At 42.1% G+C, this 25,001-nt stretch overlaps 1 protein-coding gene across 9 annotated transcripts in view; it reads right to left on the reverse strand.

The window, feature by feature from the left end:
* Positions 1 to 6,008: 6,008 nt before the first annotated feature.
* ZDHHC2 (zinc finger DHHC-type palmitoyltransferase 2) overlaps positions 6,009 to 25,001 on the reverse strand; it is a 68,916-nt gene continuing 49,923 nt past the window's right edge. For 4 of the 9 annotated variants that reach the window (XR_008308643.1, XR_008308648.1, XR_008308649.1 and 1 more), the window contains 4 exons: positions 18,331 to 18,440; positions 13,174 to 13,255; positions 12,639 to 12,975; positions 6,009 to 11,353 (listed from right to left, as the gene is read on the reverse strand). Coding sequence is in view for 2 of the 9 variants with exons in the window: in XM_053256323.1 (XP_053112298.1) it covers positions 13,215 to 13,255; positions 18,331 to 18,440 (151 nt within the window). In the remaining 7 variants the exon portion in view is untranslated. The remainder of the gene's footprint in view (positions 11,354 to 12,638; positions 12,976 to 13,173; positions 13,256 to 18,330; positions 18,441 to 25,001) is intronic. The other 5 variants (XR_008308646.1, XR_008308644.1, XR_008308645.1 and 2 more) reach the window with 5 other exon arrangements.

A 25,001-nucleotide genomic window follows, 5' to 3' on the forward strand; every position in this document is an offset into this window, starting at 1 on the left:
TTTGATGTCAAATTGAATCACCCTTAAAATAAGAGAGCCCGATTCAGGGTCGAAATGAATCGCCCCCGATTGAACCAGAATCAATTCGGGTGATTTGAATACCACTTTGAGGCCCATTTTGCGGGGGGAAATGAGCCTCAAAATGACACTTTCTCCCGGGGAGAACTGGTCTACCAATTGGATTTGGTGGATAGAGCTTCCCTCTGCTCCAGACTTAGTGTGTCTGCCCACCTCTGAGGACTGGTCTACCTGTGTAGACCAATCCTCTGAAGCAGGCTGATGTGCTAAATGGGTGGAGGGCTAGTCTGAGTGCCAATCTCAATTGGTAGACCAGCTCTTGTGTGTTGTTGTTTTTTTCTGGGGAGAGAAGATCTACCAAATGGGGTTGCCATTTGATTCTACCTCAAATTGAATAATAGAACTTGATTCATGCACACCCCTACCTGTTAACTGTCCTCCCAATTGTGTTTTCCTCTCACTGTCTTCTCTCCTGTATTCCATGCAGGGTTTCTCTGTCCTTCCTGCAGGGGGTTTCACTGCTGCCGCTGCTGCTATAATCTATCAACCAACCTCCTGTACATACTCACACATTTCTATAAACATAACTTACAAAACACAATAATTAAATGCACGAGACAGTACTAAAAATGCAAACCATCAAAACTTCCAATAGGGGGCATGAATGTTCTACAGAACTGTGTTTTGGAACTTGCAGAAAAATTTAGAGAAAATGTGGGGAAAGCAGATCAAACAGTATGGAAGCAAGTTTGGCAAGATGTGCAAGAGTTATGCAGATACAGATGGAAGAGCTGGAGTGGTCACTAGCATTGCTAGTACAGCGAAAGAGGTTCCAGCAAAGGCCAAAAAATAGCGATGAGAAAAGTAAAGATTCCAGAAAAGGGCACAACGAGAATACTGTTCTCATAGACGATTCCTTAGGACATCTAGACTGGAAAGTGGGAAGGAGTCGTGCAAGTGGGGCATGGCCTTGTTATAGTCAGGTTGTGTAATTTCAGTAACAGTATATTTAGACATACTGAGATAGGGATGGTGGCAACTCAGATTTCAGAACAGTTGTGGGTGCGTAGTCAAACCCTATTGGAGTGTGGTTCAGAGCAGGATGAATAATGGGTAAGGGATATCAATATGAAAGTACATGAATTTGACTTAAACATAAAAATGCAATTCTGGAACTGTTACATTGATATAGTGCTTTGTTCCCAAAGCATGCTAGTGATTTTTGAAAGGCAGTGGGAGCCAAACATAGGATTGTAACTACCCATCCTCCCATAAAAGAAACTTTTCATAGTATCCCACTTAAGTGGCATCAACCAATGAAAGAGATGATGCAGGAGATGAAGGATGCAGAAGTTATAGTAGAGAGTTTTAGCCCATTGGCTGTGCCCATTGTACTGTTTAAGAAGAGAGATTGGAAATTGTGCTCATGTGTGGATTACTGGAAACTCAACAGACTGACACATTTAGATGCACACTCACTACCCCGTGTAGAAGATAGAACTTAGAAGCCCAGCAGAGAGGGAAAGGGAGAGTCCATCTACCTCCCACCCAGTGCTGCCTGGAGTGAGAGACTAGGTGGGTGCTGGGGTTCCTTCTGCTGTTGCCTGTCTGCTTTTGCTTCCCCTGTGGGGCTGCAGCCTCAGGTTAACATCTGTGGGAAATGTGGGCAGGATTGGGACTGGCCCCTGAGTGACTCAGCTGTTCCTTGGGTCACCTGCTCAGTTTTGGGCTTTATAGGAAGGCTCCTTGTGGCAGTGGGCCCACCACCGGCAGGGTTGCCACCAAAGGAGCAACACCCAAGGGGGTCACCCCTTTGGGGGAGCCACTTCGGGGGAGGGGGAGGGCTAGAGGGCTTCTGTTTAATTACTTTTAAGCTGTTTTAGACCTTGGTTGAAGTTGTTGTAATGTGTTTGGGTTCGTCTGGAGAGGGGGAGAGACGGGGGGGGCGCCTTCGTTGACTATGGGGCAGCTATCCCGTGGTGGTGGGGAAATAGAAGACGTAACATTGGCAGTTCACCAGGCTGTTCCAGGGGAAGGGTAGTCAGAAATCTAGTAGCTGTCTCCCCTTCCGGCTGTCCTGCCAGCTCTTTGACCTTGGGGAGCATTGCCAACAACTCACATAGCCTTTCCCTGCTCCTCTGTGATGCCAGGTCAGTTCAAAATCAATCTGAACTCATCCATAATTTGATCATGGATGAAGGGGCCGACCTAGTATGTATTACTGAGACTTGGTTGGGGGAGGCCAGTGGTCCAGTTTGGTCCCAGCTTCTCCCTCCAGGATATTCTGTAGAGGAGCAGGTGAGGGGACGTGGGTGGGGAGGTGGAGTGGCTGTGGTCTATAAGGATAATATTTCCCTTACCAGGTTCCCTGTTTGGGTATCGGAACATATTGAATGTGTGTACTTTAGTTTGGGGACCAGGGATAGATTGGGACTTCTGTTGGTGTACCGATCGCCCCACTGCCCTGCGGAATCCCTTACTGAGCTCACGGACTTGGTCGTGGAACTCGTGTTGGAGTCTCCCAGACTTTTGGTGCTGGGGGACTTCAATGTTCATTTCGGGACCAATCTGTCCAGGGCGGCTCAGGAGTTCACAGTGGCCATGACAACTATGGGCCTGTCCCAAGTGGTCTCTGGACCGACACATATTGCAGGTCACACGCTTGATTTGGTCTTTTATTCTGATCAGGGTGGTGTTCCATGAGTGGGGACTCCTGTGATTTCCCCATTGTCATGGATGGACCACCATCTGGTTAAGGTTGGACTTACAACCACTTCCCATCTCCGCAGGGGTGGAGGGGCCCATTAGAATGGTACGCCCGAAGAGGTTATTGGATCCAGTAAGATTCCAAGAAGCCTTGGAGGGATTCATTGTTGGCTTTGCCAGTGATCCTGTTGATGCCCTGGTTGAGAATTGGAACAACTTGCTCACCAGGGCAGTAGATATGATTGCTCCCAAGCATCCCCTCCAACCTGCTTCAAATTTGGCTCCTTGGTATACAGAAGACCTACGGGGGCTGAAGCAGCAAGGTAGGCAATGAGCGCAAGTGGAGGAAGACTTGACTCGAATCTGACAGATTGCGACATAAAGCACATCTAACGATCTATGCTTAGGCAATACGAGTGGCAAAGAGACGGTTCTTTTCTGCCTGTATTGCCTCTGTGAGTTCACATCCAGCAGAGTTGTTCAGGGTTGTGAGGGGACTAGTATCTGCCCCCTCTCCCTTGAACCAGAATTTGGAGTAATCAGTTACCCGCTATGATGCATTTAAAGAGTTTTTCACAGATAAAATCTCTCGGATTCGGGCCGACTTAGATGGAGACTCCACAATTAATCTGATATCTGAGCTGGAGGTGCCCAACAACAACTCTTATGTGATTCAACTGCATCGGTTTCAGCCTGTGACTCCTGAGGATGTGGACAATCTGCTTGGATCAGTGAGGTCTACCACTTGTTCTCTTGATCCTTGTCCAACATGGCTTGTTCGATCTAGTAGGGAGGTTGTTGTAGACAGCCTGGTGGAAATAATAAATGCTTCTCTGTGGGAGGGAAGGATGCCGCCTTGTCTTAAGGAGGCAATCATTAGACCTCTTCTAAAGAAGCCTTCATTAGATCCCTCAGAGCTGAGCAATTATAGGCTTGTTTCCAATCTCCCATGGCTGGGCAAGGTAATTGAGAGGGTGGTGGCCTCTCAGCTCCAGGCGGTCTTGGAGGAAACTGATTATCTAGACCCATTTCAAACTGGTTTTCGGGTGGGCTATAGGGTGGAGACTGCCTTGGTAGGCCTGATATATGATCTCCAATTGGCAGTGGACAGAGGAAGTGTGACTCTGTTGGTCCTTTTGGACCTCTTGGCAGCTTTCGACACTATCGACCATAGTATCCTTCTGGAACATCTGAGGGGGGTGGGAGGCACTGTTTTACAGTGGTTCTGCTCCTACCTCTGATAGATTCCAGATGGTGTTGATTGGAGACTATTGCTCTTCAAAATCTGAGCTTAAGTATGGTGTCCCTCAAGGCTCCCTACTTTCTCCCGTGCTTTTTAACATCTACATGAAACCACTGGGAGAGATCATCAGGGGATTTGGAGCTGGGTGTTACCAGTATGCTGATGACACCCAGATCTACTTCTCCATGTCAACTTTTTCAGGAGCTGGCCTATCCTCCCTAAATGCCTGCCTGGAAGCAGTAATGGGCTGGATGAGGGAGAATAAACTGAAGCTGAATCCAGATAAGACAGAGGTACTTATTGTGCGGGGTCAAAACTCTAGAGACTATTTTGATCTGCCTGTTCTAGATGGGGTTACACTTCCCCAAAAGGAACAACTTCGCAGCCTGGGAGTACTTCTGGATTTACACCTCTCCCTGGTATCTCAGGTTGAGGCAGTGGCCAGGGGTGCTTTCTATCAGCTCCAGCTGATACGCCAGCTGCGCCTGTTTCTCGAGATCAACGACCTCAAAACAGTGGTACATCTGTTGGTAACCTACAGACTTGACTTTTGTGATGTGCTCTACGTGGGGCTGCTTTTGTACATAGTCCAGAAACTTCAGCTGGTTCATAGTGCGGCAGCCAGGTTGTATTTTGTCAGAGATGACCCAGAGACCAAAGTGCTAGTTATAACTTACATAGCCCTAAACAGCTTAGGCCCTGGGTATTTAAGAGAGCGTCTTCTTCATTACAAGCGCCACCACCCATTGAGGTCATCTGAGGAGGTCCATCTCCACTTACTGTCAATTCGTTTGGTGGCTACACAGAGACGGGCCTTCTCGGTCGCTGCCCTGAGATTGTGGAATGCGCTCCCTGCTGTTATACGATCTTCCCCATGTTTGGCAATTTTCAAAAAAACCTGAAAACCCATCTTTTCGCCCAAGCTTTCTCAGCTTCCTAATATTTTTGGGTTTTAATCTCTGGTTTATTTTTAAATTGTTAAATTGTTTTTAAGTTTTTGTATATGTTTTTAACTGGTTTTATGTTATTGTAAACAACCCAGAGATGAAAGTTTGGGCCGGTATACAAATTTGATAGATAGATAGATAAATTAAATAAATAAATAAATAAATAAATAAATAAATAATGTTCTAGGGAGTCTACATTCCACCAAATTGTTTTATACACTCAATCTTGCCAGCAGGTATTGGCAGATTCCCATGGCACCAGAGGACTGGGAAAAGAAGTTACTGGAGATTTATGAATTTCTTTGCATGCACTTTTGCTTCCTTAATGCCCCTGCTACCTTCTCCCATATAATGATGGGTTGGATAATTTAATAATTTATTTATAGTGGCTGACATGATGTGTAGCTGTTTGTCACAGGAACCCTCCACCCTGGGTCTGCTGTGGATTCTAAGCAGCCCCAATGCTGTTCAGAATGAATGAGGTGAATTGCAGTGAATGGGGGAAACTGCAGTTAACACTACTTGCGCTACTGCTGCTTCTGAACAGTATTGGGGATGCCTTAGGAGTTCACAGCAGTCCTGCATTCCAGCAATGAAGCAGCTGTGTATCATGCTGGCCACTGTGCACAACTCTTCAGAACTCTGTTGACTTCATAATTTGTTGACATGTTTCTGTTCAGCAACTCGTTTTATAGGAAAGCCACTGTGTGAGGTAAACCACAACAATTCAATCTCCTGTTGGACTGTGAGTAAATCCTGTGTCACTGCCAGCACTCCCACTACACCTCTCTCTTTCTCTGGGCAAACAACTGAGGAGAGGGGAAAGGCAACTGCTGCTTCTAAGGAGGGAAGATTTGGCCATGGAGTCTCTAACTGCTCTCCCCCATCCTAGGTTCCCTAGGTTCTATGCACTGAGAGTCTACCAATCTTACACAAGGTGTGTGTGTGTGTGTGTGTGTGTGGGCGCGCGCGCGCGCACACACACACACACACACAGTATGTTGGCCATGTTCGTAAGACATTTTCAGTACCAATGTTTGATTTGTTCCATGTGTAATTTCCAGTTTTGAATTGAAAGCCTGACTCCTTTGTCATTTGTCTTAAAGGTTTATTTCCCCCCCAGCAGCAAGTTAATGATACAAAAATACATAATACTGCTTTACAGAGTACAAACAAAAGCAATGCAAGAAGCTCTTTCACTCTCTCTGCAAGATCTGTAGCTATATACAATGCTGCTTCCTAGCAACATGTACTCAGGCAAGCATCGGGAATTTTCTTACTACAAGAATGACAGTTCAAAAAGGTTCTGGAACAGAGCATTTGGAAGTCTGGACTTTTTCATTCTACTTCAATAGTCTTGCCAGCATAATTGAACAGTGCTGAAGAAAACGTGAGGAGGGCAAAAAGCATACAGAAATGGAATAGTCTTATTTTGTGTCCTTGAGAATGATTCCTTGCAGGTGAAGTAAAGTTGTCCAGTCACAGTACCCTGAGTATTCCAAAAGGCTATTTTTCAACACTCTGCAATAATTGTCCTCACTTGGTCTTTGTTCTACAAGTAAACATGCACCTGGCATTTATCTAAAGCAATGCAATAATCACAGAATAGCTAACGGAATCACTGGAATTAACTGATATAAAGCAAAATGCAATTAATTTTCTTGCTTTCATTTTTATTTCCTTCTCCTGCATTATATCAAAATCAAACACAAGTGCTTCTTCTGGAATGTAAAAGGATCCTAGGATGAATCTGTTTATGTACAGTACAAAAAAGAGCTTTCATCTCTTCCAATACTTCACCTATCTAATGCAGAATATATTTGAGTTGTACATATTTTGAATACTTGTGGGACTTGCTCCTTAAGTCATGTCTTACTATTCTAGTTTCCAAACTAGAGAAAGAGAAAGTGTGTTTGCAAAGTGAGTTATCTTTTAGTTTATGCATGCAAATTGTAAGAGTCCTGATCATGTTTTCTAGTATATTTCATTATCGAAGTAGCTGATGGTCTTGGTACTGGTGACAAATCCTATCTTACTGGCAGTTTTGACATTCAGAAGCAATTTGTAACTCAAGAAGATGTTTCTTCCATTAAACAGCAATTTGCACTAACTACAAATATCTACCTTAAAGGCTCTTGTAAAAAACAGTGAGGTAATACTAAAGCAGTAAAAAGAGGTGTCCAGACCAAGTAGCCTAGTTTTGCATCCAACAAGTTCTTGAGAGCTCAAAGTAATACCTTTTAACCAATTAAAAAGAACAGTAAATAGCATTATAAAGCTCAGCTCATATATTTTGCATTGTCTGTAATATTGGATAAGCTCTTTGACCAGTTTGCTTTGCTCCTGCTTTACATATGAGCCTTCAGCTCCACCAGTTCTTTAGGCTCTGAAACCAAGTCATAAAGGGTTAAGTTGGATAAGTTTCGAGCCCACAAAAGTGTTCATTTTCTCCTTAAAGCTTTTTTAAAAAATGCATTTAAAAAGTTTGACAATCAAGCATAGATTGTTCAGAGAGATCATTTTCATTTGAAAATTGTTTAGTGCTCAAGGGGATTTAAGGATGCAAGTTGCTGGAAAAAGTTTATGCAGCATGGCATAGCTCTGTTATGCCCTCAAGTGACAGTTGCCTAAGCAAAAGGACTTGTGACTTTCATAAGATGCACCATATATGGACTATGCAAGAGTTGAGAGCACTCCTTTGGTTTTGATTTTCCCAAATTGTAATCATGGGCTTTATAATGTTACTTACTATTTTGTTCATTCACAGCTAGGTAACACATTTTAAGGTTTAAAAACACAACCTCCACTAAGCATCCTATTTATTTGTTTGATTGACAGGTATAGCATGTGAGAACGAAGCTGCAAGTGGCTAATGTTCACACTACACAATCAACTTGGCTATGATAGTCATTTAAGGATTAGTTCAGATACTGGGATACATGATAGGCAGTTTCCCAGTAGTGCTAAGGGTGTACCATGCCACTTCAAAGGCAGCCCTGAATGGGTAGTGATAGGGCTCCCAGAAATTATTTTAAAGCACTTCTGGATAGCAGTGCAGCGCCCCTTTTCATTGGAAACAAGGGAAAGGGGTGCTGCACTACTGCCTGAAAGTACTTTAAAGTCATTCTGCAGCAGCTCCATCACAACACTGCCGAAGTTGCCTTTGAAAGCATCAATGCCCTCAGCAGCCATGGAGACTGTGCATCATCTAGCCCAATATATATACACACATGGTCCCAGCTTGACCAAGTATAGATGCACTTGTGTAACAGCATGGTTATTGACTAGCAGCTCCAGCTTATACATGAGGCAGCTGGGAAAATACCCTTGAAGTTTTTTTGCTTTGTTTTTTTAAAAAAATTGAATGGACAGGCCTTTCTCCAGCAATGGTACCACTGCACAGAAATGTGATTGTTTGAGGAAATAGTGTGCATAAGGGGTACCAATTAGGCACAGCTACTGTTGCTGACTTTATGCCATCCACATGTATGTGTGAAAGAACAGTGGCTCACAACTGTTCAGTAGGGATGTGCATAGAACCGGTGCGGATGCCCTTCATGGGCCTCTGAAACGGTTTGAAGAACCAGCGGTTCTGCCGGTTCGAAGGTGGTGGGGGTACCACTTTGAGAGTGGGGGAGGGTGCACTTACCCCTCCTGCTGCTTTCCCCCCGCCGGCATCCTTCAGTAAGACAGCTGCTCGGGGCGGCAGCATACCTCCCTGCCACCCCATTCCCCCATTGGCCAGAGGCCGCTGATGCGCCTGCATGTGTGTGCCAGCATGTCAAGGACTTCCGGCCAACGGGGGCAATGGATTGGCAGAGAAGTACGCTGCCACCCCGATCAGCTGACTAACTGAAGGAAGTTGGCACCCCCGCCACCATTGAACCGTGTCCACATACTCCTGCTGCTACTCCAATGAGGAAAATGGAGGTAGCAGCGGGAGTACAAGGCTGTATTCATTAGTAGGCATGGAACCTCCGCAAGCTATATAAGTGGATTTAAAATGCCATGGAAGTAGCAAGCACACCTGTCACTTAGACAGGTGGCTTGCTGCATAGTATGAGAGTCACTATATAGGTGTGCATAATGTTATAACATAAGGCAGCATGTGCCAGTGTAGTTATCGCAGCAAACTGTGTTAGATGGGGCAAGTCCATCTTGCGGTAATGTGGATCATATCCTGAAAATTATTAGATGCTTAGCTCTACAAGCTTTTAATAAGGTGCATATGTAAATTCAATGTATTTCATTCTCTCCTTTCATTTCTGTGCTGTGCAAAAGGCCTTATTAGAAATCAGTCAAAATGTTTATAAAATTAAAAGGATACATGGGAGAAAATGGTAGTGTTCTCCAAGGAAAATGTTGTGGGAAGATTTTTTTACCTGGCTAATATTACAGTTTTTAAGGTATTATTCTAATATTAAAACCATTCAACATTACTCAAGACTGGATATAAAAAGTATTAAGTTGCATTGGAGAAGATGAAAACAAAACAGGTGGTTTTCTTTCCACATATGGTGGAAATATCCAAAAATAAAATAGTGCTGGGAAGTTGCTCTCCAAGAACAACTCACTGAACCTCCAAAACTAAAAAAGAACCTTCTCACACCATTGAGCTTTTAGAGAACTGTGTTCCAATGCCTTGAAAAGAACTTATTGGGACTCCTCTGGTAGCAACTAGAATATCAATGGCAAAATGTTGGAGGTTTGGCCCCATCTTAGTGCTGTTTAAGGAGAATCTAGGAAATCGAACAAGTGCAAAAAAAGCAAGTGTGCCAAAACAAGCAAGATACATTTTTGAAGTGGAGTAGGTTGGTAAGTTTCTGGAATTTGAATTAGTAAAAGTAAACACTGGCTGACATTCTTAATAATCAAGTGTCCACACTTCAAGCAGCTGCAGGGATGCAGTGAGAGTCCACAAACTGCTCCTTTACAGTCTGAATTATGAGTGCAATTGCACAAGAGTGCTCTCACCAATTCCCTGCAGCTGCTTGAAGCATGGATGCTTTGTTGGATGTCAGATATTGGGCTTAAATTTCTTCTAACAATTTACTATTTCCCTTGAGTTGATTTTTTAAATGAAAAATGTCTTAAAGAGTGCCACATAACAGCAATGTCAGCAAATGGCATTATCATGCAATGCATGATATTACACTTGTAATCAGACATGCTAGAACATGCTTTCTAAGTATGAATGTGAGTGGTAAATAAATGTATCACACTCAAATAAACATTTGGTAAGAATTAGGATATCTAATTCAGAAACTTCCTCCCCAACAAAGTGAAGCATGAATGTGTATGTATGGTAATAATAGATTTCCTAAGCTACAACCTTGTTTTAAAGTGTTATTCATGTCCTAGGTGCATATAAGCAAAGTGTTTTCAATTAAGGTTGTAGTCTCCAAGTGCAGATATGTAGCAAGTGACGACGGAACTTTGCAATAGATTTCCCCCTATACCGCTTCGAAAGGGATTTGAGAATTTCCTTTGCATAAGCCAGAAGTCTCAGAATTTATCTAGTGATGAGGAGACCCCCTCTCACATCTCCACTTGTTATTAGTTACTACTGCCCCCTAACTCCCCTAATCTATACATTTTTATTGTAAGTCTCACTGTATACAGAAATCAATGGAATGTACTTCTAAGCTAATGTGGTCAGTGTCTGTGTGTAAGAGCTATTCTTGCACGTACTTACTGCCCTCTGTCTATCAAACGCTTAGTGGGGAAAGTGCATCACTATAAAGCAGCCCTATCCATAACAGAGTTCTCTATGTATTCTACCTGAATCCAACCTTCCCAGAGATATGAATTATCCCTTCCCAGAAAGGAAACACAGCAGAATACTGGCAGCAGCCACAGAAGTTTGCCATGAAGAAAGCTCTCAGCCATAATGAACATGCTCTCTGCTATTCTGAATTTCACTGAAAAGTATTGTATTCAGGTATATTTTAATCTGCAATAAGTATGTCACATGATAGTGAATTCCAGCTTTTCTTTTCATTACACACACACACTCTTGAATGAACACTGGTGAGTATTAGACAGCCCTGCATAACTAGAAAAAATGTCACCACAGGTGCATGATAATTAAGCATTGAAAGTATCAGTCTTTTTTCTCATCCTGCCACTGATTTTCTGACTGCTTCCAAGATTGAAATAAATAGAGATATGAAATAGATGTTTACATATACTGTGTAAAACTATATGCTACAGCATACAAGGTTCTCAACGTATCCCGCTTCTAGGGTCGTATTCTGGCACTTTGGTGATTGAGCTTGCAGAGATTCTTCGTATGGATTGAAACAAAAACAAACGAGACCCTTCAAATTCCCCATCTTAGCACTGCAATATTATGATCACGGAGGTGTCATGCCACCTCACTTCAACAGGACTTTACCACCCAGGAGTCTGAAGTAGTAAGTAAAGTCTATTAACTTGGCTGAAAAAGATGTAAATAAAAATAGTTTTCTGAAACATTAGAAAATAAACAATTCACTGAAGAATTATACCCTAACCTTCATACTTTTGAAAGACTTTATAAACTGCAGTTTAAAAAAACAAAACAAAACAAAAAACTTGAAAACTGCAGCTGTGGAATATGTTCGGGGGCTAGATCTATATTGTACTATGCCCATATAAAACTAATCTGACGAAACTGACTTCGAAACCTGTAAGTTGTGTTTCTCAACTGTACCCTAGAGTTAAATATACACTTTCCTAACTTGTTTCTCTGCTAATGTTATAAATCAACTTTTATGGATCAGGTTAGAATTAAATATGATCACCTATTTTATGTAAACAACCTGTGATATATGAAATTATATACATTAAATGTGACATATCATGCATGCAAAGGCACTGATATAAGCATATTTGTGAAACTGCAATTTCCTTGGCTTCAGAAGTTTCTGGAAAATCTTAAAGCTTGTTGTTACACTGATTCTACAAAAGCTGTCCGGAAAGCCTAGACAGCTATTAGTTTCATTTAAAATGTTTCTCTGTAAGGCCCACTTGGCTTCTTAATACAGAGAGAAATCAGAATAGCAATTAGTGCGAGTATGAGTGCTACAAGATAGTACATAACTCCCTGTATGTACATTATCAGGGTAGGGACAAGGAATGCAGCGATTCAAGGATGGTAAAGCAAACTAAGAAGACAGTGTAATTAATGGATCCTATTAAAGGTGCAAACTTTGATTAAGCTTTTAAAGTCAAGCATTTTCAAGAAACATTACACCAAATATTTCTAATAAGGCTGAGTAACCAAATAGTAGGCTACAGCACATCTACAGTTTTGCGCAAAAATAAACATTAAAAATTGTTCTAAGCATGTTTAACTGTATGCTTTGACTTAGACACATACAAATTTCCCAGTATAAATGAAGATAAATTATAGTTTAGCTATAAATAAGCAATCTGTGTAAAAATGGACAGGGGAAGTAGTTTATGTTAATATCAAACAGAACTTTTATAATCTTATCCAACCTAGCTTAGTTTAAAATTAAAACTGTGTTGCTAACTCAGCTGTAGGCAGGAATCAAAATATAGTCCAGTTGCAATAGCTAGACCACCCGCAAGCCATCCATTCAACTAATCAAAGCTGAAAATACTGTATATTCCCAGGGATACAGTTGGCTTGCAGTTTGAAATCAGAGGCAAGACTTTAAGATTCAAGAATTGCTACAAGAGCATGGGCATGTTATACATAAGTAGTTTACACTCACCTGAGCTATTTATGCCAATGCAAAAACCACCTTTATAATCTGCAAAGGAGGAAGTATTGTCTTGTTTGTCTTAATGAAAGGCTTCCTGCTTTTCCAACCTGTAATTTTCAAGACTTTCCTTTTGTATTTTAACAATAATTTGTGTTAACCAGAACATTCTTTTACACATGTACGAGATGACAACAGGTCTTGTATTTCAAGCAATGATACGGAGAGAGCTAAATTAGGTCTTGACGTATCTTCTTAGCATGTCCACGCAGCAGTGGACTGCAACAGCTGGCTGATGGATGCTGATGTTGTGGAAGAATCTCTCTTCCTCTCATCAACAATTTCTGAACTATAACAAAGCATTAAAGCACACCAGTTTGAAAAACAAGGACTAATTGGCTTAGTGACACATGTCATAAGCTTTCACAAGTTCTTAGTCTGCATATCAGACAAGACTTATGGTCTACAGAAGGTTACAGAAGAGTGATTTTAAGTTTTAAAAGGGCAAGCAAAGTTCACACACAAAAACAAACTACCACCAACTTACTTTGAAGTTCCAGGACTTTTTTTTTTTTTTAACTTGCACGGCTAAGTTTCATTTTCCATTGTTAGTGCAGGATTGCTCATACCTTGGAGAAACAAAACAATGCTTTTAAGCAGGGGCTCCCTTCTTTTTTACCATCTAATTCACTAAATTCTACATCAGTAGAATTCTGTCTCTCTTCAAAGGCACATTTGTTACTTGTTACACAAATAAGCTCTCTTAGTTTAGGACAATCTAGACACTGCTAAGGGAACAACACTGGTGATAATGTTTAATTTACTGATCATGCAAATGCTTCAAGAGAAGTAAACTAGGGTGAACATATACAATAGACACCAATAGTGCTGATTTACAGCTAGTGTAAATGCTATCCTGCATGTCTCAATTAAAGACTGACACTACACCCCTCCCCACCTGCCAATCAATTCCATTTCCTATATCAAACCCATTCTTCTAAAATCTAGCCTGATCTGAAATGGATCTGTAATTTGCCTCAGTTCTTGCTATAGCCTTCCCAAGATCGCCTTGCACTGCCCTCCTCTACTTTGTAGAACTTACTGACGGGGAAGAGGTCATAGAAATGGTGTATCAGGATAGAAGGCCTGGGTGCTTGGAACCATGGGAGCTACATTTCTCATGGTTCCTAGAATCCTTGAAATTCCAGCATCAGGGTCTTAGTTTTGCCATTTTGTTTCAGGGAATGGGGTGATCTCAGAGGATTGAAGCCTCTACCCTGACACACTGTATTGATGTTATCATTATACAGCAGGGCCTAGATCCCCAGTCTGCTTTGGCACAACTGAGACTTTGAATTACATAATTTTTTTGGATGTCCGGTAAACTTCTTGGAAATTAATCTAGTTTACTATGGATTAATTCTTGATCAGAGGTGAGTAGATCCACCCATCATTAATCAGAGGCATTATATGTTGTGGCCCTCTGGGACACAGCTGTGAAAGAAGCAAACCAAGCTATAACTTCACTGATGGAGATTAAAACACCAACAAAAAAATTAACAATCCTACTAATGCATCCTCTTCCACTCAACATACCTTTTAGGTATCAGCCAGATTTAGCTGAATCAGGGACCTGAGCCCAAGTTTTAATAGTAGCTGTAGGCTTTCTAAGCATGCAGAATTCAAGAGAACAAGTTTTATTTCACTGCCCAGCAAAAGGAAAGATCCAAAGCCTTACTTTGGATGTAAGAGGCTGTAGCATGCTGGGGTGGACTAGCCTTGTGGCCAGTAAATCAAGGCATCTACAACTAAGCCTGTTCCCTAGCACCAATTAACACTCTTTGGTACAGATTCAGAGCTGATGGTTTGATTATATGATGCTATGTCCTCAACAGGGTATAGGCAAAAACTTTATTAATCAAAACATTAAAAAAAATTGATAACAATTATGGAATTTGTTCACACACACACACACACACACACCAGAATTTGTTCAATACAGTAGTCTGTGTGAGACTTCTGCAATTAAGTAGAATCGTCTCAAAAGCAGGAACCCAAAAGACTTCAAAAGTGACCAACTTGGGGGATTGGGGAAAAGAGGATATCAATTAATTTAATTCGGGAATTTTTAAAAAACAAGTTGTGCTGCATATATTGTTGAAAAACATGTGTAAGCAGACTGTATTACCCATTTTGTTGCCTACCTTCTCCTGCTTTTGATTCACTAACTTTATTGACAATATGCTTTAAGAAGGTAAGTATATGTCATTAAGCAGCAAAAAGGGTAAAGGAATAAGCTTATTTGAATAAATGATCACTGATTCACGGCTATTAATCTTTCTAATAAAAATACTGGCTTGGATCCAACTACTGCAAGCGGACTTCTACTCACAGAATGCGACTTGCCTGTCTTTCCCTTCCTCCCATATTGCACACTCCCTGTGCCCCACAAAAGCCACTCATGAAGGTTGGGAATGGTGTTGAATGTGGTGTGGGCAGTTACAGCAGGAAGGCAAAGTCAGTGGAAACTTTCATGAGTGGAAGTGCCTTCTATTCCCCAAGGGCACCTTTGGACCCACAGCTTAATCTCATTTGCAATGTCTGTTCAGAAATTTGCAAGTTTCAAATCAGAGTTTTCTTTAGCTATGAAGTATGTCAAATTTATTATATATTCAGTTTTGGAATTCACTTCTTTTTCACACTTGACTGAAATTAAGCTTCCTGCCTTAAGCCTACAAACCACTCTTTGTGTTAGTGGTTACAAACCACTCTTTGTAACTGTATAGTACAACTGAATTACTGCAATTCACTACATGAAGGTAGTTTTGAAGACTGTTTGAAAGCTTCTCATGTGTCATTTCTGAAGTATCTGCACTGATTGCAAACATTTCTGGGTCCAAAGTATTACTTGCCCCTGAAGCTTTAAGTGATTGGAACCAGTTAGCTCAGAAAATGTTTCCTGCAATATGATTCATCCAGAACTTAACTTCTTCTGATGGGGTCCTGTTCCATATTCCAAGTGGAATCTGTATTGGCCTCCACTGGGAAAAACAGGTTACTTACCTGTAACAGGTGCTTTCTCTGGTGATCCATGTTCATTCACAACTGGGTCTTCTGTGCCTGTGCAGTAGTCCCACAGAGGAATATTTAGCTCCAAGAGGCGCTCTCCAGCATTCTGAGGCATGCAGGAAGTGTCAGTTAAAATAGGGAGTAGAATGCCTTGCCTCTCAGTTCCTGAAGCGGCCACTACAGGGTGAGAAGAGATGAAGACCTGCAGAGCCCAGGTGAGAACAGGTAAGAGATGAATACTATGGAGACACACTAGCAGTGGAGTAGGTTGGGTGTATGTTGTGAGTGAACATGGATCATCAGATAGAGCACCTGTTACAGGTAAGCAACCTGCTTATCTCTGCGGTGATCCATGTTCCCTTACAACGGTGAGTGACTAGCTCCGGTGATGGGTGCTACCATGATCAGAACACTTTCTCAAAACTGCCCGACCGAAGCTGGCTTCAGCAGCAGAGTGGAGGTCCACAGCAAAGTGTCTTACAAAGGGTAAGTCTAAGGACCAGGCAGCAGCCTTGCAGATATCAGCCATGCTAATGCCCGACACATGGGCAGGGGAAGGGTCCCATGTCAGGGAAGGGTCAAAAGAACAGGTGGTAGGCCGCACCGTTCCAATCAGCTCGTCCACATCATCAGGAGCCACAGTTGCCGTTGAAGGTGACGGGGTCAGTGGCAAAGACATTGATTTTTTTGAGATGGGAGTCTCCAATGTCAATGTTGAAGCAGCAGTCAAATGCCAGCGTTTGGAGTCCGGCTGCCCAGAGATGTCCGACTGATTGTGCTTGTGTTTCTTCTTGTGATGATTGGTCACCTTTCTCAACAGAAACCAGCTTCTTGAATGTGGAGTTGTAAGTTCCTGTTGGGTCAATTTTGTATTGAATATGTAAGTTGTGCCTATATAGATTAGCTATGCTGTGTTAGATGGGTGATTGCACACGAGTTTGATCACTTGATGTGATTTTATATCAAAACCCTGATTTGAGCCTCACCCTTGACATAGATTTGTCTGTAGGTGCTAAGTTCCTCTTTTTCAGTTCCTCTTTCTTAGCAACATGCCCCTGCTCTGTTTGTGGTCATGTTAGGCCAGATTGTGATCATGTTAAGCCATTAGTTTGAGTGTACTTCCTTATTTTTCGGTGATTCATTTATATGTCGAAAGTGTATTTCAGGTGGCCGATGGAAAAAGGGGAGAGGTCTTGTTGCACGTAGCAGGTTCCTCTTTTTCCTTAGGCAATGGTGCTGAATGTCAGGTGCGTGGGCAGATAGGGTGAGGATTTAGGACCCTGGTCTGGAGCAAGAGCAGGTTGGTGGGACGGGGAGATGCAAGGCCACTGGGCTCTCTCCCTCAGAGAGAGTGACCCAGGCACGGCACACGAGAAAGGATGAAGTTGGTCCGAGGCTGTGAGTATCATGACTGAAACGAGGCTGTTAGATTTTGGTGTCTGCTTTGTGTGAGAGAAGCTGCATGCTGTATGCTGTGAATTCATATTAATATTGGTAAGAGAAATAAACCAGCTTTGATTGAATATACCTTTCCATTTCTCTTCGTGTTTTCTTGGGTCTTGGGATTCTCGACAGCCAGTACCATTAAAAGAACCCAGTGAATGTGAAGATTCTTGGAGCCCTCATTTATTGCTGGTTGCAGGAGTTTTTGGGGTGACAAAAATCTCTTACAGAGTCACCGTGGTGTTTGGAAGACGTCAAAGTTAAGGCAGTCAACGTTGATGGCTGGATATATAGAGCAGTCTCATATAGAGAGGCTCGTAGGCTAAGTTCCTTGCTTTTTTGCATTTGTTTTGAAAACAAAAGACAGATTTTACAGGAATTGATATTAGGGTTTCCCTCAAAACAAATTAAGTACTCGTCATGCCTGTCAGAGAATGGGAGAGTACCTTTGCAGGTCTTACTGTGCCAGAGCGCTTGACTGTCTTTTAAAAGTTCATAAGGCAAAGAATAGTCGAAGCTGGGCTGAGTAAAAAACCAATAAAAATACCGAGAAGTGACCAGAATGAAGGGAAATCTAAAAGCGTAGTCAATAGAACAGTCCAAGTCAAGACGAGTAACAATCACTATAACATTTTCCCGCAGAGAAAGAGAGGAGCATAACTTTCGTGGTGCGACAAGTGGGGCAGGAGAGAAGGAACGGAGAGAGAAGGTGCTCTTCTTGGAGGAAGAGCAGGATATAAATGAAAATAATAATGTAATATTTAATGGATGCTTTCCATGCACCTCAGAACGCCAGAGAGTGCCTCTTGGAGCTAAAGATTCCTCAGCAGGACTACTGCACAGGTGCATAAGACCCAGTTGTGAGGGAGCATGGATCACTTCAGAGATCAGAGCCTTCACAGTAGCAGCCCTGACATTCTGAAATTTCCTCTTAAAGAGATCTGGAGTTTTCAGAGATGCCTAACAGCTTTCTTTTTTCAAAAGGCTTGCAAACTGTTCATATTGACTTCCATTTTCCCCTCACGTATTGCTGTGCTTTTGTTTAATGTGGTTTTAAAGTCTGTATTATATTTAAATAGCTTTGTTATTTGTTATTTTATTTACTGTAAACTATTTTGTATTTTTGATTAAACTTTGAAAATAAATATAGATACGTACATATGAACGCAGAAAAGTCATAATAATCTCTTACCCAGTTTGTTTTCAATACTTGCACTAGTTTCTGTCCAAGACTGCGATTCAGTAAGAAGGTGGCTTTGAGATTCTCGTAATGGCTTAGAAGGAAATGCATGTTGATTCTCACTATTAATGAAAAAAGTGTTGGAGAAGAGACAGGATCTTAATGAATGTAACACTACACTATTATGCAACTGCCAGTGCATATTAGGGTAGAGTAGGAAATTTCACTACAAATCTTTGTCACTCTTTATCCCCAAAATATTCCAGCTCAGTAACATACATACATACATACATACATATAAAAATTGGGTCTTTAGTACGTTTGTGTGTTACATGCATGTTAGTTTTGTATTCTCTGTTATTGAAGAAAGCAATCAGAGAGAGAGAGAGAGACTGACTCAGTCTGGTATTATTACAGGGTTTGTGTTTAAGCTGCACATCATGCCAGCCAGTCTGAAAAGAGAACAATTAAGCACCTTGGGAAACTTTAATTGAAAAATGACCTTAGAAAAGAATTTAACATAAAAGGTCCAAAACAGGTTATCTTACATAAAAACCCTAAGGTACCTGCGTCCGTGTCTCTTGAAGGTGTTCTGCGCATGCATGGCGCGCACAGACGCAGCAACGGAAACTACGCACACAACTGCGTGCTGGCTGGCTGAGGCGAGGCCTACCACGCTGCCACTTCCGTGAGGGGGAGAGAAGCGAGAAGGGAGACCCGGCCGCCGCATTCGCCTCCGCCGCCCTCCCCGCCGCAATGCCCGAAACGACAGTTTGCTCATGTTAGTCGGCGGCGCCTGCAATTGCTCCGGCCAAGGGGAGGGGGGAGGCAGCGAGGGCGCTCCGAGCTGAGAGCCGCTGGACCCTGCCAAGCGCTCTCATGGAGGGACCGGGGCTCCCGGGGCAGGGCTCGCTCCGAGGCGGGTCCCAGCGGCGCCGGCTGGCGTGGCTAGGCTGCGGCGCCGATTTCTCTCCTCCGCCGCTCTGGCTCTGCTCAATACGCCACGGCCAACATGGTGGACATTAAACCTCGACTGGCCGCCTCTTTCAGCCAACCCCAGCACCACAGCCAGTCCCACACTGCATCGTGCAAAGGCGCGGGCATGGCGCGGCCAGGAGGGGGGAAGAGAAGGGGGCGCGTGGCGCGGGCACGGAGGGGGACGGGCACGGGGAGAGCGGGCTTGACTGTCGCCCAGGAGCAAAGCTCCTGCCGCCGCCCCAAAGCCGTCACTGGACAAGGTTCCCCCTCATTGTGATGCGGCGGCAGAGACTGAGCCGCCCGCCGGCTCGCACGCCCGGGATCTAGCACCCGTTAATGTAACAGGCTTAATGTCCACTAGTCTTACATAAGGTTAGAAAAGCCTTATTATGAAGCCCTACTTACAAACATCCCTGTTTTGTGTTGTTTCTCGATTACTAGTAAAAGATACTGGCTTACATTCTGTGTAACTTCTTGTGGGTGTTAGCACTGCAGGAGGCTGTTGCATGCTTTTAAAAAGAAGCATTCATGCAATGCACAAGAGCCTTCTTGCACAAAGGCTGAGATTGCACAATCACACAATGAAATAATACTAACAATGCCCACGGGAAGTTGCACAAAATGGCAGCCACTGTTGAGAAAAATTAGGTATCTGGGTGTCAGTAAGTGCAAGGCAGAGAAACCCGTTTATGTAATATGCTTGCAGCACATGACAGCCCCTGTGACTATTCCATATATCAGACTACATGTAGTATAATGGAAGCATTGCTGGTCCCTTAATCCTTTAAGACCATATATCCAAGAGTTCAGCTTTCACAGGATCAATACAGAGTTATTACATGACACTGAAGCTGAGGCGTGCGACGATGGAACATTGGGAGCTTGACCTCCAGCAGCAAGAGCTGAATGCATACCAAGAAATCCATCTTATACTTTTAACTACTGCAGTTAGAGACACATTGTGCAAAGCATTCTACAAACATGACCCCCCCAAATTGTTCCTGAATCAAGAAGCTCCTTGTTTGCAATATTATTCTGGCTAAACAGAACATCAATTTTGGCTATGCAAGCAGAGAATGCTGGCACTAAGCTAAAGCATGTGAAACAGATCAACAGGAAAGTGAAAGAATGTAATTTATTTACTTATTAAAATTTTCTTATAGACCGCCTCCTCCAAAGACTCTAGGTGGTGAACCACACTACCAATAACAATATAAATAATAGAAATAATAATAATAATATTTCTTGTTTACCACAGTCAGACAGGTGTTATTGACTGGTTTGTTTTATCCAGACATCGAGTCCTTCCCAAGGTCCTGGGATGGCTGAATTTCATTATCAATGTTGTTGCTGTTATCGTTGCAGAATATAGGCTGTTCCTAGTAAAGATGCTTTTTGTAATTGGCCAATGGTGATTTCTGTGGCCCCTATGGTGTTGAGGTACTCTTCAAGGTGTTTTGGAATTGCACCTAGGGTGCCAATTACCACTGGGATTATTTTGGTCGCCTTCTGCCACAGCCTTTCAATTTCAATTTGTAGATCTTTGTATTTTGTTATTTTTTCTATTTCTTTTTCTTCTATTCTGCTATCCCCTGGTATTGCTATGTCGATTATTTTAACTTGCTTTTCTTTCTTCTCAACTACAGTTCTATCTGGTGTATTGTGTGGCAGATGTTTGTCTGTTTGTACTCGGAAGTCCCATAATATTTTTGCATCTTCATTTTCTTCAACTTTTTCAATTTTATGGTCCCACCAATTTTTGTCTACAGGTAGCTTGTATTATTTGCAGATGTTCCAGTGTATCATCCCTGCTACTTTGTCATGCCTTTGTTTGTAGTCAGTCTGTGCAATCTTTTTACAACAGCTGATTAAGTGGTCCACTGTTTCATCTGCTTCTTTACAAAGGTGGCACTTGCTGTTTGTTGTTGACTTTTCTACTTTTGCTCTTATTGCATTTGTTCTTAGTGCCTGTTCTTGTGCAGCCAATATTAAACCCTCTGTTTCTTTCTTCAAGTTGCCATTCTTAAGCCACTGCCAGGTCTTAGTGATGTCTGATTTTCCACTTATATTGTGCAAATATTGACCATGCAGTGGCTTCTTTTTCCATTTTTCTGCTCGGTTCTTGACTTGTTCTTTCTTGTAGGCCTGCTTTGTTTCATTGGTGTTGAATAGTTTCTTGTTCTTGACCATTTTCAGTGCATCTTCTTCACTGTCCTTGATATATTCTTCAAGGCCTCTTTTCTCCTCCTCTACTGTTTGATGGACTTGCAGCATTCCTCTTCCACCTGAGCTGCGAGGGAGGTATAGGCTATCTACATCACTGCGGGGGTGCAGAGCATGATTGATGGTCATTATTTTTCTGGTCTCACGATCTAGCGTCTTTAGCTCTGCCTGGGTCCAGTCTATTATTCCTGCAGTGTATCTGATAACAGGTATAGCCTAGGTGTTTATGGCTTGTATGGTGTTCCCGCCATTGAGTTTGGACTTGAGGATTTTTCTAACTCTCCTGATGTATTCACTTCCAATTTTTCTTTTAACTTCAGTGTGTGCAATGTTATCAGCCTGGAGAATGCCCAAGTATTTGTAATGTTCTTTCTCTTCCAGGTTCTTGATGTTACTTCCATTGGGCAGTTCTATTCCTTCTGCTTTTCTTATTTTTCCTTAATGCAGCACACTTGTCTAGTCCAAACTCCATTGCTATATCGCTACTGAATATACGGACAGTGTTTAGCAGTGATTCAATTTCTGATTGGGACTTTCCATACAACTTCAAATAATCCATGTACAGCAGATGGCTGATTTGACTTGATGTTTTAGAGGTTTGGGATCTGAGGCCTGTTTTGTTTAGTATTTGTAAAAGTGGAGTCATGGTGATTACAAACAACAGAGGGGATAGTGAGTCCCCTTGGAAAATACCTCTTCTAATGCTAACCTGTCCAAGTGTCTCGCCATTGATTGTTAACTGTGTACTCCACATGCTCATTGCTTTTTTTATAAATATCTGAATGTTTTTGCTGACACCAGTTGTTTCTAAACATTTTAGTATCCATGTATGAGGCAATGAGTCAAAGGCCTTCTTATAGTCAATCCATGCAACACTTAGATTTGTTTTTCTCCTCTTGCAATTTTCTAAAATCATTTTGTCAATCAGCAGCTGGTCTTTTGTGCCTCTGGTGTTGGGGCAATTTCCTTTCTGTTCAACTGGAAGCGGCTTATTAATTAATAAGTGTTGCATGACTTCATATGCTATTATTCCAGTTATTAATTTGAACATGGTTGGCAGGCAGGTGATCGGTCTATAATTACTTGGAACTGCACCTTTTGCTGGGTCTTTAATGATGAGATTAGTTTTCCCAGTTGTTAGCCATTGTTCAGCATCACCGCCTTGCAAAATGTGATTGAACTGTTTTGATAGTTGTTTATGAAGGCTTGTTAGGTGTTTAAGCCAAAAGCCATTCAGTTCATCATCGCCTGGCGCAGTCCAATTTTTAATTTTCTTTGCTCTTTCACTTATTAATTCTGGTGTTATTATTAGATCTTGCATTTGTTGGTTACATTTTTTGACCTCTTTCATCCAGCCTGCTTTTTTATTATAATCTATTGGATTGTCCCATAATTTCCCCCAGAATTGCACTGTTGCTTCTTTATTTGGTGTTTCTACGTTTCTTGCAGTTTCTCCTTCTATACTTTGGTAGAAACGTCTCTGATTCGACTGGAATTGGAGATTCTGCCTGTGTTGTGTAGTTCTGGCTTCATACCTGCTAATCTTCTTTGCCCCTACTGTTATTTGCTGCTTTATTATTTCCAGGACTTCTCTCATTTTCCTTGAATCTAGGTGGTATTTTTGGATCAGATACTGTTTGGTGTTTTCATTCTTCAGCTTCTTGTCTTTCATATCTTTCAATTTCTGGCATCTGATCTAAGCCTGGCGATTTTATTTTCTAATCCAATCTTCCATTTAGGTGATGTACTACTTTCTTTTTTTACAGGTCCTCTGATCTTATATCCAAGCTCTTGTTATTGTTGCTGCACTGTACATTAGTTGGTTTGTTTTTTGCAAATTATTTGTTGTTATTTCTGCAAGTGCAGCATGTACATCTTTTAATGCCTGAGCAAGTTGTTTTTTGGCAACTGTTTTTAGAGCTGGAAGTCGAACCCTGGTGACTGTTTGGTTCATGTGCTCAGTTATTTTTTGCTTTAGTTCTTGTTGCTTTTCTGTTAAACGGCATTCAGGTTTTTGAGGTGAAGGCAAAGGGAGGTTGCCTGGTTTTCATTTTGAAACAAGTTCAGCAACAGTGGCATCCTCTATTTCCGACACCTCCTCCACCTGCAACTTCTTCAGTTGGTGGTAATTCTTCCATATATTGAGCCTGTGTTGCTTTTTGCAGTTCTTCCAGCTCAACTTCTGTGAATACTTTATTTCTTATTATGAATCTTCTCTGGTCTGCTAGCCTTTGTTCTGTTATTTCTGTATCTGGATGCTTCTCTTTCCAAATTTGGTACAATCTTTTAAAATAACCTCTTCTAGTTGGACTAGACTTGTAATCGCAAATCATTATTTCCTTGCCGGCATTTTTCATATATTTTTTCTGGTTAAGCGACGTTTCTTCCTGTAACCCTGCAGTCTCCAGCCCTGGTTGCTCAACTGAAGATCCTGAGTCCTGTAGCCCACTTGCCACCAGATGTCCAGGGACTCCAGCACCTGGCGCGGTCCTTTGTTGACCTGGGCGACGGCTGATCCAGTATAGATTTATTAAAGTTATGTCTCACCATATTGTTAATGGGAGAGGCACTCTTCATCTGGCTCCTCTGATGTGACCTGTCCAGTATGGTTGGACCTCTGGCATAGCTCTCACCTTCCTCAGAGCACGCAAGCCCCACAACCACAACAAGGTTGTGGGGGATTATTATTATTATCACTGGGGGATTATTATTATTATCACTGGGGGATTATTATTATTATCACTGGGGGATTATTATTATTAATAATGATGAAAATAAAATTAAAGGGCAAATTCCTGGCAAAACAGATGGGTCTTAAGAAGGACCTTAAAAGCAGCCATGGAGGGGACTGAATGAATCGGCGGGGGGAGAGTGTTCCAATGAAGCGGGGTGGCCACAGAGAAGATCCTTCTATGGGCCCAGGCAACACACACTACATCAGGGCCTGGGACATTAAGGAGGGCCAGCTGAGAAGATCTCACAGGTTGGGATACAACTGGCTGAGAGAGGGGATCCCAGAGATATACAGGTGCTAAGCCCATTTTAATCTCATCAAATTTAAATGACCAATGGTCTTGTAAAGTGCAACCTCAAACCCCCTCCTATCAAGATTCTAGCTGCAATCAAGTCAGCTGTGTCTAGAAAGAACTGTGTGGCATGAGTAGCGAGAGCCACCATTTAAATCAGCTAAATAAACAAGACAACTCCATTAAGTTCCCTCTTGTGAAGAACGACTGTCCAGACAGTCCTCAACATACTGTAACTAGGCTTAGGTCTGTGAATATGAAATACCCACATATAGTGATTCTTTAATTTTGCAGGTTCATTACTGGGCAACTTCCTTGTGGACCAATTTAGTTTTCCAGGAGTATAGTTTCAGTTATTCATGGGTTTTTCACTTGGGTTTTGCCCATTCTTGGGCAACTTCCTTGTAGACCAATTTAGTTACTGTGAGAGTAGTTTCAGTTATTTCTGGGTTTTTC

The sequence above is a fragment of the Hemicordylus capensis genome, chromosome 5 (genome assembly GCF_027244095.1).
Source record: "Hemicordylus capensis ecotype Gifberg chromosome 5, rHemCap1.1.pri, whole genome shotgun sequence".
In the NCBI taxonomy this organism is placed as follows: Eukaryota; Metazoa; Chordata; class Lepidosauria; order Squamata; family Cordylidae; genus Hemicordylus; species Hemicordylus capensis.